We start from the raw sequence: 20,517 nt of genomic DNA on the forward strand, positions 1-20,517 counted from the left end.
AATACTTGAAGAGGTTAATCATATTGTTCCATTTGCTCGTCCGTCAAAGATGGGAGCCCAACATTTTTGACATAAACTAAGAAGTCAATAGGCCTACTTTGAAACCTTTTTCTAGTGTTGAGTAGAAGCTTAAAGGGGTATTAAAGGAAAAACCTGACTTGGCGATTTTCCACGTTCTTTGTGTTTAACATGCTACCATAAAACGATTTTCAATAAAATTTTGCCCCATTGCGGTCTGACCACCATTGTGCGCGTGCTTTTGTCAGAGCTTTCAAAACGAGATTGGCCTGAGCAACGAAGCGTGCGACTGTAAAGAACGTCATAAAGTCTACGTCATAAAGTCTAGCAATCAACCGATCACGCAATAATTGTTACTGCGGGCGATTTGACTGTAGGCTATGTATGTATTTACATCAACACAGCACATTTTAACATCAAAACAGCAGACAGTTTGCTCAAAACATCAGATTGGTAACGTGGCTTTTGTTATTGCTGGACTTTATGACGTATTCTTGAGCTGTGTTTGCACGTTTTGGTCATTTTGAAAAAAATGAAAATAAATGAAACACTGGACTTTGGGCCTTGCCAGCGCCATTGAAAACAAATTTTTTTGGGTAATTGTTTTTGAAATGTATTCTTGAATGTTCAGTTTACTCATTTTAATGCTTAATTCCGGTTTGAAATTTTCCTTTAGTATGCCTTTAACATCTGAACATTATTTTAGCTAAAAAAAATAGGGATAGCCTATTGCTTTCTAGTTTCTACATTGGTTATAAACGAAAGGAACTAGTGTAGTCCCCAAGCAAGAAACATTGGGCTGTAATGATTTGTTAAATTACTGCACTTCAAAATCTGCGACGTTACTTTGCCCTAAGCATGCTCATTGTATTGATAGAGTATTTAGTGAGAAGCAAGAAAAAGTTCTTAAATTGCCATAAAGCTTTAAAGTAAATATTTTAGTCCACAAGACGGCGCAAGCTTGATGCGCTTTTAAAAATTAAATTCTTCAGACTTGTTGCTTTGTTAACCCCAGTCCCCATGAGATGAAGAATTCTACTTAGTGAAGGTTTGCGAACAAGTCAGTTTCCAAAATTTCGGTATAGCCCACGTTTGCAATTGCCTTCGTGCAAAGATGACGTTGATGTTTGATTTATGTGCTCAGTAGACTAAGGGTCCCGGTAAAAAATAAGCTGTGTTTGATTTTGGAAAAAAAATCATAAGACTTAGGTCTATTTGCACATTTTCTAAACAAGAAACAAAAACTATTAGGCTAAGTTTCAAAACATTTTTCGCTTGTACCCAAATAACAAAAATGTAGGTTACCGGTATCCATAAAGAAATTGTGCATTCGCTGCGGTGTAGCCTTTCCGATAACCAAATTTTTGTGGTTAATTTGTTGAACCATGCGCAACTGTATTCCGTGATAGTATTACCTTTGCTTTAGACTAGTGAACTAACAAAATATAACTAGTTTTTTTAGCCACAGGGTATTAAGCGTCCGTGTTAACAAGAAAAGCGTTTTAATATAGCTAAACCGAAACCCGGATACGATCAAGATTTTACTCTTTTTCACATTCTTACAACATCTGCCCGAATGAAATTAACGCTTTAAAAGCGCAGTTATGATTGCACAACAAGCTAGTGGTTCGACTGGCCAATTTAAATACAACCGTGTTCGTAAAAAGCAGCGTAGTTGCTGCATAACAAAGCGGTTTCTCTGTTTGCATACTGTAAACGAGAAATAAACAGGAAAAGCAACACTTTCAGGCCTCCGGGTAAAGCCTTTGTGTAGGCCTGATAGGCTATACAAAGATGTTGGAACAGTGAACTGTCTTGTATTTTCAACCATCGTGTAGCCTGGCGACTTCCGGTGTCTCCACGATAACTCTTTCTCCAGGTCACTTCTCATGAGTTTTCTTGGCTGACTTTGACCTAATTGCAATCAGCAGAACAAAAGCGTTTTACATAAATGAATGGCCTGAGGGCTCGATGACGTCACGAACACCTGAAGCGCCAATGATGGTTTGAGGGAGATGCTGCTTTCATGCCGAATGTAAATTAACAAGTCTTGAAGTAGGTCAATGCTGAATAACAGGGTCGTGCAAGTATTCAAAAATATTAAGGCAAACCACCTCAGTGGTCGAGGGGTTTCGCCTTTGGCTCTGGTAGATCTGAGATCGATTCCAGGTCGGGTCATACCGACGACTTAAAACGGCATTGATTATTATGTTCTTGCTTGTATAATACAGTGAGGATCAGTAGGGTAATATCGTTAATCTGATACACAATTAAACATGAGCCCTGTCGTTAAAAGACCTCAGCAGTTGTAGAGCGACAATAAATAACACATAACATTATTATTATGAAAAAGCAATGCAACTTGCGTTAGCGCGGTTCAAAAGCGAAACTCACTTTCGAGGCAAAATTCCATTCTCTCGGTTTTGTTTTGAAATAAGGTTCTTTAATAAAACATTTCGCTGTCACCTAAAATTGAAGCAAAATTGTTGGCAAAACTTCCAAGTCAAGCTCGAGAACATTGAGCAAAATCAATATAATAATTTCATTTCACAACACAAGAAGAGAAGATTGATGATACTGCCACCTCCGTCCTACATCCGCCGAATCACAAGTCTTCAACTGGTGGAAAGTAGTTTGGAGAAAGGTCACCTCGTTCATTAGCAAAGGCTTCTTTTTTGTCACTGCCACTATTTATGTTTAGGGTCGCATTATTTTTGTTCACCATACGCATTTGGAAGAGATTGCAAAGAACATCAACTGGATGGCTAATAAATAATTCAGGAGTTTGTTATTGTATGCAAATGACTGCATGGCGCACAGTGAGATTTTAAAGTTCGCATGAAGCAAAATATGAAAATTTAAAAACAAAAATGGACGACTGTTTCGTTTTTTCGGAGAAGGATGATTCTTGCTTGAAACAAAGGAGGTAAAAAATCAGTTGCAAACTTGATGCAGCACAAAACCTGGCGTATATCTCGGCTGTTCTTCGGTTTCCAAAGACAAATAACTTCCTCAACATTTCAAACTGCTTGGTTTCATCTTCCTTCAAGTTTCACTGAGAAGGATATGATGTCAGAAGTCCGTAACAGAGCCTGTTTTCTGAACCCACTCGGTGTAGAAACGTCATTCACAAGCACTTGCAAAGGAGTGTGATCACATGCTTCAAAGCTTCCCCGAACTGTGGTGTTCTCGTGCAGATTAAACGTAGCAGGCTTATCTGCAAATACTTATATCGGTTACGGGCTCGAGATTGATGATATCTCACCTCAACCGACGCAATTAGGAAACTCAAACAATAAAATGGCCACGATTGTGACAACCTATGTGAGTGGGGACTGGGGATCTATCAGAACTTACTTAAAAAATAATTGAGTACACGATTTATGATAGTGTAATGGTGGGAATTCTAGCATAAATATTTATAACACACACAATTGTCTTAAGAACGCTTGAACCTAGATTATAAGCTTAGCGTTATTAACTGACACTGTTTGGCAGTTTACCTTGAAAAATCTTCGATATAACTTTGCATTAATGGAAAAAAGTATTAACAGAATTATTGATTCAAATATCAAACAGCTTAAAGATGGCCCTCATTACCCACCGTAACAAATAAAATAACAATCAAAATGTGTCATTTTACTGATGTAAGAAAGAGCACCAGTAAAATTACGCATTTGAATAGTTTTGAATTACGCATTTGAATTTTGGAACAAGCTATTTTTCTACTTCATGAAAAGGAAACCGTAAATGATATTTTTATAAAATCTGCTGTTCATGCGTGGAACCCACAATGGAATGCAGGCGAGTAAAGTCAAGGCTGCTCTATCTGGCTAGGTGACAGTAGGCGATAGGAGTTGACGGGGCTAAAGTAAATGCAAAATTGCCACATCCTATTTAAAAATATTTTGGGTCAAAAGTATGGTATTATTGGTATTTACATAAGAAAAATGATCGATGGGGTCTTTTAGACACAAAGTTGCGCAAGTATTCTAAGGACAAGCCTTATGGATAACAACTGTAATCAAGGCTAAGCCATCAGTCAACTTACCGATGGCATACAGCAAAGCTTTCAAAAATTTCTCCCGAAGAAGAGAGTTGATGGCTTGTTCATCGCTGTGCTCCGGCATGGGGAAGTGTGACGACAATATCGTAAATCTGATGTGAAACCAAGAGCCTGAAAAAAAGGGGAAAAAATGCTATAACGTTAGAAGGGGTCTTTTAAGTCCAGAAGTCAGGTGTTTCAGAAAAAATGATTCCGGAAAGGTTTCACGCGACTGGGTGCACTCTGACATGGACAAAGCTTAGCAAACAACCTAAACAGTTTAGTAAATTTGTAATGTATTTAAAATTGAGCTTGGATACAGAAAATTATAATTGCTTCCATCATTAGCGTGACCCTAATAGACCTGTAAAACAGTGATGGATGGAGAAGCGAGTCGCGCAAAACTGGTGAAAAAGAGAAAACTATCGCATCCAAATAAGGTCTTACCAAAAAATTTGAACACATTTTTTCCTGATAATCAAAATGGCCGCTACGCTTATTGATCTTGGGAAATACCGGTCAAGCAAAATCTGATTTTGGTTCTGTTGGCTGCTTGGCCGAGTGGTGAGAGCGCCTGTACGACGTCCAAGAGGACGCCGGTTCGACACCGCAAGAGAGCACAAGGTTGTGTTGTGCCAAGACATTTAATGGTACGCCAAAACAGAAGAAGTTGCGTCTATCACTGCATTGTCCTTCGCGACTTCCTGCTGTTCGTCGCATTTGCAAGGCATGATGTCACAATGGACACAACACAATAAAAACAATTGTTGTTGGTGTTTGTTGGCTGGCTACGAAAACACCTGAAGAAAAAGTTGCGGTTGATTCGTTGCGAAACTACGAGTGAGCACTCATACAAGTTAAAAGCTTATATACCGTACCACATGAGTTGAAAAAAAACAAAAACAAAAACGGATGCAATTGAGACCTCACGCGGCCTCTTGGTTGTTAAAAGAATTGTTTTAAACATCACATTTTGTAAGCCCACAACCATACAAAATATTTGGAATCATATCTATTCACGCTGTGTTGATGTAAATCGACGTTGCTTCTCACTCTGTATGGTCTTGAAAAGTACACGAACCGCCATAGACGTAAGATTCTTTCTTTCAAGGTATCACTTTGTGCGTCTGTATATCACAAAACTGAATTGATGCATGAAAACGATGTAAAAGAAAGAGCGTTGAGGCAAGAAGTTTTTCGGCGAAAACCGATTTCAACGACTCTCATTCAACAAAGCATGATCATGGAACGTTATTCGTGCGAAAGATAACAACGCTTTGACGAAACTACGTTTCACGAGCTTTCATCTATCACGGCAAATATCATCTTTCATAAAATTGAATTGACGACAAGAGAAAAAAAAACTTTGATCGGGAGCAGTTTAATATGAGCGTAGCTGTTACAGGATTCGTTGCTGATGCTCGTAAAATATCTCGCACGTTTTACAAGCTTTGCTTTTACAATACACAACCAGTGCTTGCATATTGTGTGGCAGAAACCGCAGGGCAAAAGGTCTCAAGACAAGCTCCGGTTCCTGGAAATGTAAGGAGGAAAGTGGGAAATAGAATTAGCAAAAACTATTCGACAACGAACTACAAGTGAAGACCACAGGCTGAAAGTTTTGGCCTATCTTAAAATCACATCTTCTCTTGATTTCGGCAGTGATGATTGTGAATTTGCATACAAAAGTTAAAGTTCAATTACAAACAAACAACCGTACAAGTATTCTGACTGAGACTGTAATAAAGAATGCAAGAAAGTACAGTAGCCTACGGACAGTACGGTATACAAGTTTTTTTTAAACAAAAATTAAGGTTGATAATTCAAATTCAATGACTCTCACTCGTAGACATGATCGACTGATCGTATTACCCCAACACTAAAACCGCTTGATAAGTTCGCATTGTTGCAAAGTAAGTGAATGAAAAACTTTTGCGCACGAACTTTTGCATCGTCTGGTGGCTGGCTGTTGAACTACTTGCCTACTTGCATATAGCAGTAGTTTTTCAACCATTTTTGCAATCAAAGGTCCCTTTTAAACCATTACCAGGCCCGCAGACCACCAAACTTCCAAGGTGGACAACTGGACAGTGAACATGGGTCAAAATTTTGAAAACTTACTCGTAATGCATCAATTTTAGTGCTAAAAATTAAGTACTTTTTCTGAATAAAATTAATGCATTTAGAGCCCCCTTAAAACATTAGTTTGCAGGTTAGGAACCGGTTTAATAAAGAAAACAGAGAATTTAAAATTCGGCTGAAACCATTATGCTTCATAGAATAACGTTATGAATTTGGCCGAAGAATGATTTGTTTATCTACATCTACAACGCTTAAAAGTATGGCTTGTACTGTAGTACGGATGTGGTGCTGTGCATTTATAAAATGCAGATTTCGCTAAACCACAGGTACCAGAACTGGTAATTTTTACATTATTTTATCGCCGACACTACGTCAAAATAAAAATATGATTGAGTGAGATCGAAAAAACTTGGTTTTAGTCATTCCATCGTTACAACAATGTAGGCAAAAAGTTCATGATACTATCGGTAAAAAACAGGAGCACTAGGCTGGGCCAGTAATTGGCTGCTCCAAACAACAAAATCAATGCATTCATTTAACGTCTGCAGACGTTAAATCAATTTAAAAATGACGGATATTGCCGTGTGGGACAAAACAGTAACGAATAAGCTTACGTCCAGCGTTAATGCTGTAGCATTGATTAAGCAAAACGCATTCGACATTAGTGAAATGCCACGTAATTTATTCTTTTAATTCTCTTCGCAAAACCGGTTTCAAGCTTCACGTGATGCGGTTTGTTACTCAAAGCCAATACGAATGTTAATATGATACTGCGCAAGTGTACACGGACTGAATACAGTCGAAAATGTTTTGTTTTAACAAAGAATTTTGAACGTACTACATACCGCACTACAGTAAAATGCCATTAAATTAAAGTGTCAAAAAATGCCACCAATATTAATATTGCTCACACTCCTTGCCAATCACGTATCTAAAGTACAGTAATACCCCATATTCATTAAATAATACATCACATTAAGAACAAAACGCGGACTTTTTGCAGGTAGCATATGTTCTTTTTTAATATTGCCAAGTGGTCCCAAAGCACACACGACGCATTTTCGTCCGAAACGAATGCAGCAAAGACAAACAAATTACAACAAAATGGAATGTAGTCGACATCAGGCTTTGCCATCTGATTGTTTCGCAAGCTACGCCTGAAGCAAAACCGGCAAAAATAATTAGCTTCCATATTTGACAAGGGATTAAGATATTACCAGGAAAGCAAGGCGCAGTGTTTCAAAGGTATGAAAGTTTTGAGTCCACAACGCAAATGCAACTTTACTCGTTTTTATAAAAAATGCATCAAACGTTAGTCACTCACATTTTCTTTATCCCAAAGTATGAATTGCTATATTGAGACTATGTCTGATGGTTTTAAGATTTCTATAAAGAGAATGGAAAGATAAAAACGCCATCTTTTTTCATGTTCAAGCATAATTTTTAAGTGTTTTGACACAGTCGTGTGATCTCGGCCGGCGTTGAACCGACGTGATCGGGCAAGTATTCTCACTGCTAAGCCAAGCTGCCAGTACTATTCATGAGATTATTACGTGCCAGCCTCTTCATTCGAAATTGTTCACAACAAAAGTATATAACTGTATTCGTAAGTCTGGTACTTAAATTTATCGTACACACTTATCTGCGTTTCAGGTCCAAATAAATGCAGCACAAACAACACTCTGGGTCAGGGCGTTGTGTATTCTTCACGGAACAGGATCTTGGGTAATGTTAGACCAGTTAGAATACTCTTGCAGTCTGTTGCAAACTAATAAGTTATTTCACGCGAAACTCATTCAACTAATAAGTTATTATTGTACAAAGCCCTTAATCAACCTGAATTATAGACAACAGTGTTAGAACTAAGTTCTAAGGCACAGTAGGAGCATTTTTATAGATTTCTTTAAAAAAATGCAGCAGTTATAAAAAAAAACAACCCAGACGTTAAAAATGAAAGCAACCAATACAGCATACTAACAAGCAGTGGGAACTCGGGAGAATATGTAGATAACAAAATTAAGGTATAATTATTTTTTCTCCACAGATGGGGGACCAAAATAAACATGGCTTAAATTGTTTGGCATACAAGCAGATTTTCAGAGCAAGAAACACAGAAAATAACTAATATCCCATAGTGGTCACCTAAACATGCTGACACACCTATAGTCTGCTTAGTTTTCATGACTTTAACTGTTGCTTAACGTTTAGGTAAAGAAAGTAACACACAAGATTTAACACTAATAATAAAGCAAGACGACTACTAGGTAGCACCAATAAAATGTTATAAAAATCATTGCCCATACAGCACACAAGATAATGCATTTTAGGTGAGATCGACAAAAGTAAGCTTTGATATGCAGAGAATAATCTCTGAGTGATATGCACTTTCAAATCTTCAGAAAATATTAAATAAAACGACTGTGACTATTCTGGCAACTACACAAAGAGTTACAATGCCTGGTTTAATTAAACATTGAAAAATGAGAAACAAAACATACTTTGCGAATTTATTCCTGATGAACAGTTCTCTCAATTTTCCAAAACTAGAAGTGTAAAATTAAACAATTGTAAATGAAATGAACTTTTTAAAAGACAACAGCGTGGACGCAATAGCTCATATATGAATACAATTACCACTCAAGCAACTCAGTGATGACAAAATGAATGGCGAATTTAAAGAGCAGATATAGCTCTGTAGCAACTAGCAAGCCACTGCGTGCATTTCTTTCGAATATGTACGAACAAACGACATGTTGCAATACTGTAGAGACGTTTGCAAATAATGTACCAATATCCAATGCAAGATAATTGCTGCACAGCACACGGAATGAAAGTTGCGCCATAAGCAAAACTTTCTCCATATTAAAAAATATGTAAATAACAATTAACTCTAATAGCCGTTCTTGAAAATATGATAAATTTATCCTGTTTAATTACAACTAGCAGACTGTTGATAAAAGTTTTAGGCATTTATGCATAAGTGAGCTTTGTGAGATGATAAATAGCAGCACAAGAAAATAGTTTCAAGAACGTAAAGCACAATTGATGACACGGCGAAAGCACATATGAACAGCATCGCAAAACATTTAGCAACATTTCAAAACTACAAAACATAACTTCAACATAAAATGAACACTAAAATCACCTTTGTTGTTATAAAAATACCAATAGAATCAGAACTACAGAAAAGCGGGAAAAGTCTTAATTTACAACTCATTTTAGGTAACACCTAAACATCTCTTAGTTGTAGTGTAAAAAGTATTTTGTCTTAGCTTACAGATTTCCGAAGCTTTAAAGCATCAGTAATCAGTATGATAGCCGAATGAGAATCAGACGCAACCTCCAGATCTTTACTACAGTAGCTTGAGCTGCAGTCTACCATTGATGTGTTTTTGAAATTAAAAACCCTGAATGTCCAACAATCAAATGACTACTTTATGTAAAAGTGCAACAACAGTTTAATGTGTGTTGCAATATGCCATCCATGGTTCCAAATTGTAATCGCTTTGCTTGAATAAACAAAAAATGAAGTTCTGTATCAAGTAGCTTGGTCTCACTCAACTTAATATCCGGAGTCAGCTTCACAAAAACGTGTTGAAAATTACACAAAAATGTTTTTAACTTTCGGTTAATAACAAGGTCGCATGTTCCCTGTCTGAATTTTGTTATTTCAACAGATCATATAAAAGTTCATAGCCTACTGATAGAAAAAGTTCAATAAAAGTGGGCAGATTTTCGTTTTAAAGGAGGGAGTATTTTGAACTAACTTAAAATTGAAACAATAATTTTTCAAAGTCAAGACTTTCTGGAACTAATTTCCAAGATGAAAACGAGGTATGGAGAAATTAGTTCGATCACAAATGACAGGGACACTCATTAACAAGAAAAAATGTAGTACATATCTTCGGTGCTTTTGATGGAAAAATGTGGTTGCCTACCATTGATTAGTGACCATGCTTTGAATTGGTATGATTATACTCATCAGTCATCATCCGTATATCACATTATTAAAAGTCACTTATTTAAAAAGCCGAGCAAAGTTTTGAACAGGGTCTTTAGTGCATTTACTGAAACTTTATCAGGGTAAATTTCTGTGTTAAAAGTTCCGCTACAGAAAGTAGACCTAATTGATTGCGTTGATTTTAAAAACTAAATCATGTACATTTAGTAACCATAATTTATAAATATACTACAATATACTTTTCGAAACAATTACAAGAAAAGATGTTAGAGACAATTAAAACACTTTGATTATTCATGTTCTCATGAGGGAAAGGTGCCGAATTCCAATAAAATCTGTTTGTTTTTAAAAAGTTTTCTTCTCTGTGACGATAAAAAGTAGTTTCATAAATTATATTCTAATTCCTTCCTATGAAAATTATTTACTTATTTGAGCGCAAACTTAAGCTTTGTAGAAACTATTTTATGACTCCACAAAATTGCATGTATATAGATGACTAGATGTGCAGTTGTGCACTACAACTTTATGTGTGTTTGCCTCATCACTACCCAAATGTTTGGAAGAAAAGCATTCAGCTTTTTCTAAATCTGTTAGATCACAATATTTAATTATTTATCATCATTAGCTCTTAAGCAAAATGAAAACATTAAGACCACATTCTGAAATCATGATTTTGGCAATTTTGCAGCAAGAAAACAAATTAGGATTCAGCATTTCTTTCTAATACGTGTAGTCGCAAAATTTGTAACAATAACTTTAGAAACAAAAACAAAAAAAAATTATTTTACAAAAACCTAATTTATGCAATATAAGTTTATAAACCAAAACAATACAACTTGGCTTAAACGAACAAACTTAAAAAACAGATAACTGGAGAGATACTGGATTAAAAAACAATGCTGAACTAGGGCTGAATGAACTTGGCGGATTGCATTATATCAACATGATGCTTTTTTTAAACAATATTTCAAGTAGTCCACAAAACTGAGATCTTTATCAAAGGAGATTTCATACAGATTAAGAAAAGAACATTTCTCTTGAACAGCATGAAGCTGTAAGAAACAAGACTAAGAGCATTTAAATACTTTATGAAATAAAATTTTGCTTAGAAACATTTGTTTCTTGTAAACTTAATTTTTTTTATTAATATCAGCAACAACAAAACAAAATGAGATTTTGCTTCCTACTAAAAGACATTTTAGCACCAGTTTATCAGAGAAACAAAAACGACAAGAATTTACTTGCAAAGACATTGTCCATTTCGACTGAACATTTTTTGTCAGTTTAGTTATGTGCAGTATACGGTAGTATATTATACTGTATGGCAGATATGTGTAGTTTGTGCACTGTGCAGTATACTGTATGTGCCTGAAAAATGAGTTGAATACAGGCGGAATGCAAAATAGGTAAAACAGACCCGATGTGGTTGATATTTCAGCACTAATTTTTCTCCAGTAACATTTCTTCTCTCCGTATGTCTTCATTGGTTTTATTTACAATCTATAAGCTTTCAACAAACAGTCACAACAAATATAAAGAAAATCGCATAAAAATCAAACGCCGGTTTAAAATCTTGGTTACATGCCATGTGGACTATTTTGACAACGCCTTTTTTTTATAACGCATTGAAAATTATTTCAAAGGGTTAGATACTTTATTATATAAACTAGCCACAACCCCCATAGATTGACAGGAGCCATGACAAAATTCATTGATAACACAATGAAGTTATGAAATGTCGCTTCAGAAAATGTCTGTAAAACATATGCAAAATCTACAGCATGATAAACAAATAAAATCTATTTATATCATTTTATCATCATAGCCACTGTTGAACAACAAACGGAAGGGAAGCTAATCGGCAATGTCACTGAAACCAGGGGTCCACGTCTTTCAGGCGCCGGTCAAATAGGCGCGCACATGGGGCGTCAGGATATTTAGGTGCGGAGCACTGTGGCGCCCGTTCATTTAGGTGCTATTCCTGGTAAAGTCTGCAGATTGTATCACCTCAGCTTTGGCAAAACCTAGTCGAGGTTTTGACGGAAAACTAAATTAGGCCTACTCTTCACTCAAGCCTGCCACCGGCTTGAAGATAGGCTACAGTATATTTTTTACTGATGTTTAATGTAGTTATTATTTGACTTAACTAAAAGTAAACTCAGTCATGTTCGGAAACTTCAATAATTTATTGATAAAGCTTTCGCCGACGCAAACCTGGACTAACAACAAATAAATGCCGAACACGAGCATTATAAAAACAATATATCTTTTTGTTCAATATTAAATTTTGTGTGAAAAGCATTGCCGGATAAAGCAGCTTCACTTGAAGCCATGACTAACAACAAATAAATGCATGCGCATTAACAAAACAACATATTTTTCTTTTCAATATAACACTTAGTATGAAAAGCATTGCCCTACCTGCCAAGCTGATACAATCTGCAAACTTTACTAGGAATAGCACCTAAATGAACGGGCGCCACAGTGCTCCGCACCTAAATATCCTGACGCCACAGTGTGCGCGCCTATTTGACCGGTGCCTAACTGTCTGCGCCTAAAAGACTTGCTCTCGAATCCAGAGCCACATTTCAGTTGCATATGTAATGCCATACCACATACAAACCTTTCCACCAACCTTACTTGTTGACATATATTATGGGCTACTGATTAGGGTATTAGAAATATTATAACTAAAAGACACATGTGCTCAAATAGTTTCCACAAAAAATCAGTTTTAGGTATGTGAATTTTAGCCAAGTTGCAATTGTTTTATCATTTTTACCACTATAGCAATGAAGTGACTTGGACAAGGTGAATGTGACATTGTAACTACATAAAGTCTTTTGCCCCACCCCTCCTCTCATCATATGTATTATCATCAAGCTATGGAATTAACTGAAGGCATGCAAAATCTATATGATACAGCATACACAGCATACTAGAGCTGCAAATGGTTAGTGTGTACCGGTATTTAACAAACATGCATTAAAGTCATGAAACACTACTACAAATTTCCATTACATCAGAGCTCTGTTATGTCATTGACATATATACAATATACATATTATGTTTCTCTTTAGAAGTACTACTGCTCGGCATAGAATTGGCAACTTTTAGTCACACAAAAATGTAGCAAAAGAATAACAAAATTTATCACTAACACTTTCTGGTGGTTCCATCAATGGAGTCTGGGACGCTTGTCTATTTGATTTGGATTTCCTCCAGATGCTGGATGTTTTGGAGTTAGTGATTTAGAAGCTGTACCTTTATAAACTGGTTGACCAGAGGTGCTAGGTGTTTGAGAGGCTTCAAGTCGTGCTCTTTCTTCATCAAATTCAATAAAACCTCGACCTTCTAATCTCTGCAAATTTATCCAACCTTTCAAACACACGCATACACCATTTAGAATAAATGGAGACGTGAGATACACTTTTCCAGGTTCCCGATCAAAATTAACATATTCTTTCGAAGGGTTGATATTTTGAGAATTACCGATGGCTGAGCAGTTGAAGTGAAGTACAAAGTTTGTTCCGGATGCCACAAATGCTATCTCTGCTTTACCAGCTTGGCAACTGTTTGAAAATCTGACACGTCTTTCGTCAACAGTACGATCTCGAAATCCAGCATATTTAATTTCTGATTCACGACTTAAACGTTTAAAGAGTTCAATTGAGTCAAATGCAGCACGTTGATCTGATACCACACGTGGCATCTTATATAGCATGACGTTACAGCAAACACTCAGTGAATTGTCAATGAAGCACCAAGCAAGAAATCATGTAAAGAAACAAATTTGGAAATGGTGAAACAGATCGTACATTCCTTAGTATAGTCAGAAATGTTTCCAAGAATACAAGTCCAGAAAGTAAAGTTCCAATACAGCACTGAATAACTTCAGAACAATCACCTTGGCCTTTCAATGCTCAATAAAAATTGTAAATTTACTTTCACAGAGAACATACTTTTAAAGCATGCCTAAGCAAAAACAAATTGTCAACATATGTATAGGATATGATTTTGAAAGGTACCTTTATACCAAGTAGCCTGTATAGATTCTTATTGAAGTGTAAAATTAGCTGAACTTTGCAGGCCAAATTCTTGCAATAAGGCTGATTGGAGTAATAAACTACTTATATAAAGTTAACTATAAACTAAGATAAAAAATGCATAAAAAAAGTATATACATATAGTAGAATGTGTTGTCCTGTCTAAACATATGACAATAAGCTATAGTTTTGCAAAGTATCAGAAACATACTGAAAACATGAACAATAAAGGAAGACAGAACCAATTGGATGATTAATACCTGTACCAATAAGCATGAGTTAGTCACAAAAGAATCATAAGTTTAAAAATAAGTTAAAAGTACAATGTACAGCAGAAGCAACAATGTGTTGCCAACCAGAGGTGGATGATAGCATGCTACATTTAAGCAGGGCTATCAGCATTACTGGTAGAAACAATATTTTTGCCAATGTAATGAGAGTGAGATTTGAGTACATTTACTATAATCGTAACCTAGTTTTTCTACATGTTACTACATTACATATATATTTGAAATGGAAAAAAATCTTTTTCATGTACCGTACTTTTTGTGTGAAACAATGGTGTACCGGTACTGAAATAAAACATTTCTTTCAAAGCTTTGGAAAAATCCCAAAGAAAAAAATAAAAGAAATTGTTTTCACCATCACTTTGCCTTCACAAAATATTAGAGTATCCTACAGCCTTTAGTGCTAGCTCAAGATAAAAAGATACTTTTAGCCAGTTACCAATTAGTTAGTTGTTAAATACGACAACTGAAGTCTCCACTTAACAAACAATAGAGCCTATAATATTATATCTGGGAAAATGAAATTGAATAAACATACCAGCGAGACATGAGGTACGTCAACATATTTTGATTGCCTTTACGCATAAAAAATATTGTTAGAGATTTCATAACTCTAAAGTTGTAGAAAAGTTTGGAGCTGGTATACAAGTCCCCCCCCCCCCCCCCTAGTAACTCATGACAAAGACAGGACTCAACTAAACATATAGCCCTGGTGAGACTACTTTACCTTTGCTTTACTGTTCACACACTTCAATCCACATGTTTTGATCAATTCCTCTTTGTCATGAGTTGCCAAGGGGGAGGGACTTGTATACCAGCTCCAAAAGTTTATTGACGTTTACACAATTTAATATTTCTATTTCGAATAAGCTTTAGCAGAAAAAACAGTTAGCTCAGTGGTTAAGCACCCGACTCAAGAGGCGCTGATTCGGATTTTAGGATTGCTCTCCATTCAAAGCCCACCAAACCATTTCAATCCTGTTTTGATGTCACACTGCAAAAACATTTTTGCTTAAAGTGATAATGTCTTTTTTGATCAAAATTCAAAAATTGAAGTTCAAACAAATTCAGCGGGGTTCTCACTTGAAGGGGAGAACCCCGCTGCTGTCGGGACCTTGACTTAGATAACCGCGTGCTTTTTTCGGTGCCTCCATGGTGTAGTTTCCATATAAAAAAAGCTATTTGTTATATCTCCTGATGTGTACTTTGAAAATGAATGTGGAGCTATGCCGAAAATAAACTTGATTGATTGATTGTCAAGAGTTTTTCAAGACTCGGACTTGTGCTATGCTAGCTAGCTCTGTTCTGCAAAACTCTGCAAATTTTTCAGTTTTTCCGTTTAGCGTTGCCATATGTTTGCCATATTGCCAAAAAACTGTCTAATTTTTTGGAAGTTTCAATGGTGGAATTTATGAACTGAACACAAACGAGTGGAATCACAGAAGGTAGAAATTTCTATAAAGCGTAAATTTAGGATTTGTTTGTAATTGCATCACTACAACCTCAGACGAAATTTTCTTTCGAGAAGACTGCGAGTTGTGACCATGCCATTGGTGTTTTTTGTTTTAAATAAACTCGCCTTAATAATGGAGTCAACTTTGACCATAAATTAATCAAAAAAAATTTCAAAAACAAAATTTGACGTTTTTTAAGAATTTGTTAAAATTTTCACGAAAAAAGTTTGTTTTTGTTTTATTTTTGCTTTTTTTTGGTTTGTGGCCGTGCTAACTACAGACACATAGTCGACTAGGCTACTTGATCTACTATTCTGGCACATTTTAAACCTTTCAAAGTTTTGTCACCTTTTCCCGTTCATTGCCTTGCTGGTAATCTCATATCGACTATTATAGCCAGTACGGTAGCCTAGTAAGCTATCTTTTCCGTCCGGAACGCGTTAATGATGAAAAATAAAATGAATGAATAAATGAATGACATAATCCGTTTAGAAAAGAGTTTTATTTACTCTGCATTTTTAGCTTAACGTGACAGCAGGCAACGTTTGAACTTTACTTGGAAGTAGGCCTAGTTGACAAAGGCCAATTATAACCATTTTAAACAAAAACAAATGAGCGTTAACGATAGTATGAAAACGTATTTGACCAACGATCTCAGGAAACGGAGAATCGGTCGTGCATGAATTACTTTCACGCCTGTCTGGGTAAAATACACATTGCTGAGTTTTTATGGGTTATCTTCTCAACCACAAATAAATCAAGCCTCTGCCTAATTGGCAGCGGCGTAGCCAGCACAAAATTTCGAAGGGAGGGGGATTGCAAATAATTATTTTTCTACATGTGAATGAGCCCGGCAACGAGTCACCGAAGGTGGAGCATCCATAAAAAGGTGTGGAGGGCCTCTCCAGTGTATCTACATAAGGGGATACGAAGGTTTTATTACGTCTGACAATAGAAGGGCTTCTGTTAATCGTAACTAATGGAACGAAGAAGCTTCAAGATCAAGCGGCGCTGGTTCGACTCTCGGGGTGTGCGCTTGAGCAACGCACGTTAAGAACTGCTCGATCTCCATTCAGCGGCATCTAATGGATGGAATAATTTCCCGGCAACAAGACTTCAACAATTGGAAACTTCACTCTGTCAATCTCGGTGACCGGGCCTGCGTCAGTGATTCAAACCCTCTACAAGTATGCGAAACTGCCAGGATTAAGCTCTGCAAGAAGCTTTTCCCGTTCGAGGATAAAGATTCAATCAATTATTTATCGTAAAATGACGATTGGCACCGATTGTAGGAGTTTAATAAATCTTGTTATAACCTGCATTGCGCTATTATAGCATCAGGCTTCATTGCATGCTCATAATTAGTTGTAGGAGAGATGTGTCACCAACGGGTCATTTTTCACATATTTGTTATTTTCTCTCCATACAAAGGTCATGCATCCTCCCTTTTTGGCATAACAGTAGGTTACATGCCCTGGTATATTTAGCCAAAAAAGTTTTTTAATTTTCCAACTACTAACTGCCGAAAAAGAACTTTTAAATGATAATAAAAAGTGCCCCGTTGGTCAAACCCCTATACGACCAACGGGCCACTGCTATTCGACCAACGGGTCACTTCTACTTGGCAAAAAGCTGATGCACTGGTGCTTATTTTGGACTATTTAATACACGAACAACATACAAACAACACAACAACATAAGCAACAAGCACTAGAAACATGCTTTTATTATGAAATTTCATTTCATATTTTCATATTCAAGTCAATTTCATAATATGAGATTCAAGGGTTTTTGGTGTTTATTTTACTCTTTTTAAATCTCATATTTTTCTAAAGCTGCAGAAAACTGTAAGATAGGCTATCAGACAGGTGTTTTGTAGATGCCACGGGTGTTGGTGCAGTAGTTTTCTCACTATCCATTGATTCATTCTTTAACATAACGAGCCAACGTTGTTCGTGGTGTATCATATTTTTTCACCGAGTTTCGAACAGAAATATTTTGTTTCAAAACATCTTCGACAGCTTTGTTGAGATTTTCAGAAGTAAACAACCCTGTTTTATTGCTAGTTGTTTTAATTTCTGACATCTTTAGTCTGACCACATAAAGGAAGACGTTGTTGAACAATTAGCTAGTGACCCACTGGTCAAACAGGTGGGTGGTCCGTTGGTCAGATACATGATAGTTCTTGGATTTTATGACCTAGTTTAATGATGGATAAAATTTAAACATTTAACTCATTGCAATTTCATTAATCAATGAATAAGCAATCAGCAAACAAAAAACAGTCTTGAAAAAATAAACCGATGGGTGAAAAAAATTGCAGAAAAAAAATGTTCAAAATTTACTTTCTACCTTGTAAAACATACTTTCCTTCATAACAATATGAAAAAAAATTACAGATCCTCGCAAGGAAGATTTCCAAAACCAAAAAGGTTAATCTTGATACCACAATAACATTTTTTGTGCTTCCAACTTTTATTTTAAGAAATAGAAGGGTGGTCTGTTGGTCGTACCCTGTCCGTTGGTGGAACATCTCCCCATAGCCTACAAGGACCTAGCCTACTACTTATTGAATTGTTCATTAACTAGTTACTAGGCTATTTGAGTGAGCAGTGTTTACTTCGGAATAAGAAGTTGAGCGGCTGGCACGAATGGGTGTCTTGATTTCAGTCGACAGGGGTGCTCGTTTGGGAGAGCAGAGATCTTGTGATGGAGAAGGTGGTTAGGCTCCAGTGCCCGTCGACCGAGGGACAGAGTGGCTTCTTCGCGACGAAGCTCAACGGGTTGGATGCCAGCGAGAATGGGGAGATTGTCCAATGGTGTGGGACGCAGGCATCCGTTACTGTGCGCAGGGCGCTGTTTATGGCAGTGTCGATGTTATGGCAGTGAGCACTGCGGCACCAAACAGGTGCACAGTACTCTGCTGAAGAGTAGACAAGGGCTACGGCTGCTATACGCAAAGTGTCAGCCCTCGCCCCCCAGCTAGAGCCTGCTAGGCGCTTGAGTAGCGCAGCGCGGGATGTGAGTTTCTTGCGCAGTGACACCAAATGGTGGCGGTATGTAGGCTACCGTAAGCGATCTGTCCAGTGTCACCCCAAGAAATCTTGGTTCGGGGCAGAAAGACAAAGATTTTCCGTTGTTCTAGCCGCTCAACTTCTTATCAACGAAGCTGATGTACAAGACATCTCTGCGGCTGCTTGGGCGGACCATAAATGTAGTTCTGAATGGAAGTCAACCGCCACCATACTCTATTCGTTCATCCCCGACGCCGACACACGCCCCATCGGTCTAACACTACTAAGACAGGCATGGGTGCGCCTCAACTGTCTCCGTACGGGCGTCGGGCTTTCCGCTCAACCATGCACCAATGGGGAATGGCCTCTTCCTCCTCCTGTGAATGTGATGCCGAGGAACAGACCGCAGACCACATCATCAATGACTGGCTGCTCTCTAGTAGCCTTCCAGTGCAGCCTAGTCCGGGAACATCGTGAATCTGGGGTGATAAAAGGATAGACCCTCGGCCCCAGACGCTCACACGACGACGACGACTTCGGAGTATTACATTATTGTAGGCCATTGGTTTTTTGAGGACACAAAAAAACCTTATGCATGCTCAAAATAGCCGATTAGGTGAATAAAACGTGGTTGAACGAGCAAAGCGAACAAGAAACATTTGCAAAGTTGGAAAAAAAATTAGGCTACATAATAAATGTTAGACTACATGTAAAATTGTAATCTGAAAAACGCCCATGTAATAATTATGCGTGGACCCCCAAACTTCTGTAGCAGCTTTTTTCTTTTTTAACATTAAAAAAAAATTAACCAGACTAAAATGAGTGGGGTTCCCAAAACTGCCGTAAGCCCCCTCCAGCCGGAGGGCACGCGGCGGTTTGCACGGCCCTTTAGAGATAAGATAACACGTGATATTGTATTGTTATTTAGCTTTTCTAAAATATAATTTACAATTCATTTGAATAAATTATGCAGATAAGATAACATGAGGATTAAGGACTCGTGAGACGTTATAAAGTACTGCAAATAAAAAAATGTCATTCAACACACATCAACTATTGACATCAGATGCAAAATGACCTAACGAAATGCGTAAAATCTTGAAACGTAGTCTACGTCGCCTATGTTGATAAAAACGCGAATTGCAATAACTTGCAAAAATGCAATAAACTAAACAAAATCACAAAGTTTTGGCGCTACCTTAGCCTATAGGCTGTGCAAAAAAAAAACTGTCAACTATGATCTGCGTTGACAAAAAAACAAGCGAAAGAGGAATTGGGTTGGTTAGCGCGTGACTTCGTGAACGAAGAAGCTTCAAGAAGCTGCAGGCGGCGCTGGTTCGACTCTCGGAGTGTGCGCTTAAGCAACGCATTTTAAAGACTGCTCTCTGTTCAGCGGCATCTAAAAGATGGAATAATTCCCCGCCAATAATTTTTTGAAAAGCAAACGTTAAGTGATAGCTCACAAGCTTTGCGTCTTTGTTTTGCAATAGAAAGCTTTATAATTTCACTAGCAGTTTTTTAAAATTAATTTTGTTTATTCGCCGAAATTGGAAAGATTTTTGTTGTAAATTACATTTAATGGGCACCTCCTCAAAAACAAAAAAATTAGT

The 20,517-nt window shown here is 37.1% G+C and overlaps 2 protein-coding genes across 2 annotated transcripts; both read right to left on the reverse strand.

Moving 5' to 3' along the window:
- Positions 1-1,775: 1,775 nt before the first annotated feature.
- Positions 1,776-7,976, reverse strand: LOC145774169 (gem-associated protein 7-like). Its single transcript, XM_082585341.1, has 3 exons — positions 7,784-7,976; positions 4,070-4,195; positions 1,776-3,235 (listed from the first exon to the last, which is right to left on the reverse strand). The coding sequence occupies exons 2-3, from the start codon at positions 4,146-4,148 to the stop codon at positions 3,054-3,056; spliced, it is 261 nt and encodes an 86-aa protein (XP_082441467.1). The 5' UTR covers positions 4,149-4,195; positions 7,784-7,976; the 3' UTR covers positions 1,776-3,053.
- A 3,349-nt stretch (positions 7,977-11,325) lies between these two features.
- LOC145774168 (core-binding factor subunit beta-like) lies at positions 11,326-13,847 on the reverse strand. Its single transcript, XM_082585340.1, has one exon. The coding sequence runs from the start codon at positions 13,828-13,830 to the stop codon at positions 13,285-13,287; it is 546 nt and encodes a 181-aa protein (XP_082441466.1). The 5' UTR covers positions 13,831-13,847; the 3' UTR covers positions 11,326-13,284.
- Positions 13,848-20,517: the final 6,670 nt, after the last annotated feature.

This window comes from Aplidium turbinatum, chromosome 7 (assembly GCF_918807975.1).
Source record: "Aplidium turbinatum chromosome 7, kaAplTurb1.1, whole genome shotgun sequence".
NCBI lineage: Eukaryota > Metazoa > Chordata > Ascidiacea > Aplousobranchia > Polyclinidae > Aplidium > Aplidium turbinatum.